This window comes from Protopterus annectens, chromosome 1.part2 (genome assembly GCF_019279795.1).
Source record: "Protopterus annectens isolate FY-2018-M chromosome 1.part2, PAN1.0, whole genome shotgun sequence".
In the NCBI taxonomy this organism is placed as follows: domain Eukaryota; kingdom Metazoa; phylum Chordata; order Ceratodontiformes; family Protopteridae; genus Protopterus; species Protopterus annectens.
In genome coordinates, this window is record NC_056727.1 from 731428487 (window position 1) to 731433499 (window position 5013).

The window sequence follows — 5013 nt, forward strand, 5'->3', positions numbered from 1 at the left end:
CAGAGCGTGAACTCCACCATACCTCTCAACAGTCCAGATTTTCACCCCATATTTTTGCTATGTTTATCTCCAAAAATGGTGGTTTTCTGGCAAATCGTGGAGGACTGGAGTCAGAAAACAATGACAGAAATGTGAGTTTTAAACGTCATATCCTTAATCAAATTTATGCTAATGCATAACCTGTTATTATATCAACTTTCTCTGTTTGTAAGAGCACTATATAAAAATTGCTCCTATTTTGGAGCTTTTGTCCCCCCTACCCCATTCATTATAGCTTTTTCCTAGATTTCTTGCTCTACGACGTTGAGAGATATGAAGTCCAGTATTATCTGCATTACCAGCAACATCTGTAAAACTTAACTATTTACGAACGCGCACAACATAGATAAAAAATAAAATGAAATGTAAAGGAAGTCAGTACATTAAGTTAAAGAAAGCTGCACTGCTCTTGTACCTGTTTAACTCTCTGCTTCAGTCTGGTGTCAACAAAACAACCACTTTTATTTTTCATAATTTGAGGATACCGTCTTTAACAGAACTAGTAAAAAAAGCAACTTTGCTTATGTTTTAAGATTATAAATTATTTTAACATCCTATTCCAAAAGCTCGTTAAAATTAACAAGAAATCAAAAGAATAAAGAAAACTTCTCTCTCCTGTCAAAATAAATTCTCCACTCTGTCCATGTGAAATCCAAGGTCCTCTACCAAGCCCCCATTAAAGCTTACAATAGATATGCCTAGTTAAATATTGGCCAGTAATTCATAACAAATAACCTTAAGTTCAGAATTAGTAGAAGAAATCTAGATAATAGATTCTTAAACGATAAAATGTTTATGTATTTCCCTATAAGTCAGTATTTTATTTTTCAAACGACTCTCCAAATCAGGCCGGAACAACAGCTACTCGAAGTACAAACTCTGCGTTTCTATGGTTGGTGTTGAGCCAATCACTAAAGAGCCGGAGGTTGGCCCTGGATTTCGTTTTAAGTTTCTTGTGTTCAGGGAACTGGGCACTTGTTGAAATCTTTGTCGGGACAGCGTGATAAATAAGGATGGAAGCTGTAATTTTTGTTTTCTCTCTTATTGATTGCTGCGCTTTAATATTCCTTGCTGTGTATTTTGTATCCTTTTTAAGCTCAGAATTTCTACCCTCTTATGTGTTAATGTATTCCTGTGTCTGTATTTGACTTACAAACGGTAGTTTTGAAGATGTGCTTTCAACAGCTCGATCCACCTAATTACTGGACAGTCCTTGGTAGAAGAAGTAAATGTGAATGTAGTAATTTAGCTTCCCATGAATGATATAGCTGTGTGATACTGATACGTGTGAAGGTGTTTTTCACTTAGTAGTGATTGCATGAATGAAGGGATAAGGCTAAATGAACAAAATGTTACACGTGACTTCAGTGTTTTAGCTGTTGTTCTGTATTAATCTCTAATATTGTTGTCAACCATATTTACAGTGCTTTCTTTCCTGTTTCTCTTTGTATCGCATGCGTTTTTCAGCCACTTGCTCGCAGTCTCATCTGTAATCGTTGCGGTTGCCACTGGGGGGGATCTCTCACAACTGTCCCCGATTTGGTGTCAGAATTTTGTTTTTGCTCTATTTCCTACAATTGGTGACTAAAACACAACCTTTTCTCAAAAAATCCGTAGTTAATATCCACCTTTGCATTTTCAGATTTCTCTTACTTTAGAAAGTACGTGCTAATTCAGCGTAATTTGTTTTACAAACGTTGTAAGTTAGTAGTAATATGTACAACACTGAAGAAGTGTTTAGGATCTGGAACCTTTGTCCCAGGTTTTGGGTATACGAGGCTGAGAGTTGCACCAGCAAGGATGGGCAGTGTCTGAGTTACTGAAAAAAACATTCTTATTGTTTCAGCACAAGTGGGAGGTTTGGCATGATGGTTAAAATCTGACTCCTAGGCACAAGGTGTAGGATTTGATTCTCACTTTGGGTTATTGACTACGCTTAAAATGACCATTCAGGGTAGTTAGCCTAGTATTTACCTATGAACCTTTATCGTGGAAGGTTGGTATAATGGTTAAGGTGCTTATCTTACAAACACAAGGTTCAGGTTTTGATTCTTACATGGGGTAATTGGCTAGGCTCGGAATGGCCCACCTATTTTTCAGTCACAACTTATGAACGGTTTGTGGTGATAGCCCTCTCATGTAAGCTTGCACGTATGGGAACAAACTTCACAACTACGAGTTTATCTTAATATTTATATTGTGCAGTGTGTTACGCACGCAGAAGTTTTGAAACAACAGCTTTATTGATGTAGGGTGTGCAGATGGTATGTTGTGTACTCCCCCCCCCCCCCCCCCCAAAAACAAAGGTACACATGGTCAGTAGTTCTTTCTGATGTTTCTAAGCTGCAGTGTAAATCAGAAATGGTATCTGTCTTGCTGTACAGATTAATTTCTGGATTTTTATTTGGGGGGGGGACTGTTATCTAGAGGATTTAAATATCAGCAAAGCTGATAGAGCTGCTTCGAGCACATTAAGTTGCTGGAAGCACAAGCAGGATTTATGATTGTCTTTAGTGTATCTATTTTAGCCATGGCCCAGACCAAAATGCGGTAATCAAAAGTCAGAACAATGCACTAATGTCACTGTAAAAGGAATACACAAGTCTGTGCCAGGTAAACTGTTTCTTATAGGAATAGCCATAGCCTGGTTATTAAAGCAATGTAGATTTAAGTAACCTTAAGGTAAACAAATGTACTTAGAAGCTGCAAGGCAGAAGATTGATCTGTGCATTACACAGTTACTGTGTTGGTAATACGTTAAAAATCTGACGTTAACATCAGGAGGAACACAAGTATTAAGAAACCTAACATATGTAAGCTGTACATAAAGACCAGCGTCATACAAGGGTGTGTAGGCTGTGGATTAGCAAAGGCTGGATAAGTAATGTGTGCCTATTAAATTACAGCCACTTGCAAGATCTTGAGAAACTTAAATTTGCAGGTTTTTCAACTAAGGATGTTGTATATAATCTGTCCTAATTCTGATATTAGGGCTGCCTTAAAATCATTTATGGTGGCAATATTCCACAAATGTTATAGCAGCTGATGTCATAGCTGTGAGCTAGAGTTGAAGAAGGCATGCATAGTGGCAAAAGCTTATTTTTTTATCTTACTTAGTGCACCTGCATCATTAATATTGGCTGTGATTATTTGGGTGTAACTTTGTGACAGTGTCCTACAATGTAAAGTTTTAAAATATGTGAAAAATAATATTCAGCCTTTTAGTGTGTGGACAGCTCTTTGAAGGGAGCAGCAGTACAGATTCTGTTAGGGTGTGGACACATGGATTCCTTCAAATTGCAAAACTGGAAATGTGCAAGCCATATTCACATTATGGCATCGGTTAATGCTCATATTTTGAATACAGATTTAAGTCGGAGTGATATCAAACAAGTATTTTTTTTTTTTTTTTTTTTTTTAACTGCTGTGTCAATCTTTAGAAAGGAAGTGGTGTGCTGGGACAAGCACAGCCACTATTTAAGTCTTTCCTTATGATGCAGTGGCCCAGATTAAGACCAAGTCACTAACATACAGTCCAGGTAGCAAGTCTATGAATAGGTCCGGGGCTGCTGCTTTAATGAAGATTTGAAAACTGAAGTGTTGAACACTGACCCTTGGGGCACACCTAAGTAAACATCTGTTTCTGAAGAAAGAATGATTTCTCCCTTTATTGTAAATATCCTGCCACTGAGATGCTTGTGGAAACCAAGTGAGTTGATCCTGTATGGATCAGTGTCCTTTACAGGTTGTTAAAGGAGACTGCAGTTTATAGAGGCAGATGCCTTACATAAATCAACAAGATTTAATTTCATAGCTCTTTAGATATGTCTGTAGGAATGTTGTCAATAAGGAGCCGTATCATTGCCATTGTAATTTTTTTTTCTTTGTGGGGAAGTTCATATTTGCTTAGCAATTGCAATGCATGATTTTTTAGTACTATTGCTAAACAAAGGAGAAAGGGCCAGTAATTATTGATCATGAGACAGGAGGTTGAAGTTTTAGTAGGGAAGAGCCAAAGTTTATTTCTGTACCTGTGAAGTAAGCCCTTGGATCATTAAGAGGTTGTAGACAAAACCTAGATGTTCATAGATATAAGCTGCCTACATCTTAAACTGTATACGGAGGCCATCAGATCCTTCTATGCCAGATTTTAGTAATTCCTCAAGGAATTTATGATGAGCTAGAGAGACTTAAAGTATAAGACATAAAATAGCGGAAGATCCGCAGTTAATGAGACTGTGTGATCATGGTTTGTTAGCAGTATATCAGGAATTTGCAGTTATTTTTCTGTTAGAACATTCTGTAGGTCACAGTGCTATATGTGGTGGTACTAGTGGTGGAGGAAGGGTTCCTTGACCTTTCCTGGCAGTGAAAGAAATAGTCTTGTAGAAAATGAAAAGGCATACATGTCTTTGCTAGGTCTCAAAAAGAGCTAGCACATCAAGGTTACATTGAGTAGTCCAAGTTTGGATGTCCTCAAACTTGATGCGTATGCTACCATTGTTAAGTAAAGCTTATTTCAGTTTATGCATCAATTAACAAGTTTGAGTCACGAATTTATGATCAATGCGGATGTAGTCTTTGGGCCTATTGCATTCAATGTCTCCATTTAAAAGACTGATGATATATACTGTTCTTTAGTATTGTTTGGTAGACTCATGCTAGATAATTTGATTTTAAAGAAATGCTTGTTTGCTATCGTCATATGCTAGATGCACTGATTTAAAGAATTGCTTTTTTTGTGAGGGGAATATGTATTTATGTAAATAAAATATAAAATGGATTATTTTGTTTGTTTACGTAGTTGGGCAGGGTGTACACTTTCTGTAGAGGTCTCTTAAATTCAACTCGCCTACAATTGACATAAAATCTACAACTGGACTACCTTCAAACTGGTGGATCTTGGTCAATTTAACTTTTTTTGATAAGTCTGGAGTTATGCTTTTGGTCAATTTTTTTTGATAAGTCTGGAGT

General features: G+C 37.0%; 2 protein-coding genes across 3 annotated transcripts in view; one reads left to right on the top strand and one right to left on the bottom strand.

Moving 5' to 3' along the window:
* The window catches only part of NVL (nuclear VCP like), a 1985423-nt gene extending 1984707 nt beyond the window's left edge, over positions 1–716 (bottom strand). For both annotated transcript variants that reach the window (XM_044058761.1, XM_044058752.1), the window contains exon 1: positions 455–716. Coding sequence is in view for 1 of the 2 variants with exons in the window: in XM_044058752.1 (XP_043914687.1) it covers positions 455–511 (57 nt within the window). In the remaining variant the exon portion in view is untranslated. The remainder of the gene's footprint in view (positions 1–454) is intronic.
* Positions 717–944: 228 nt separating this feature from the next.
* Positions 945–5013, top strand: part of CNIH4 (cornichon family AMPA receptor auxiliary protein 4) — a 486096-nt gene continuing 482027 nt past the window's right edge. Inside the window, exon 1 of the mRNA XM_044058771.1 lies at positions 945–1121. Coding sequence (XP_043914706.1) covers positions 1053–1121 — 69 coding nt within the window. The 5' untranslated portion in view covers positions 945–1052. The remainder of the gene's footprint in view (positions 1122–5013) is intronic.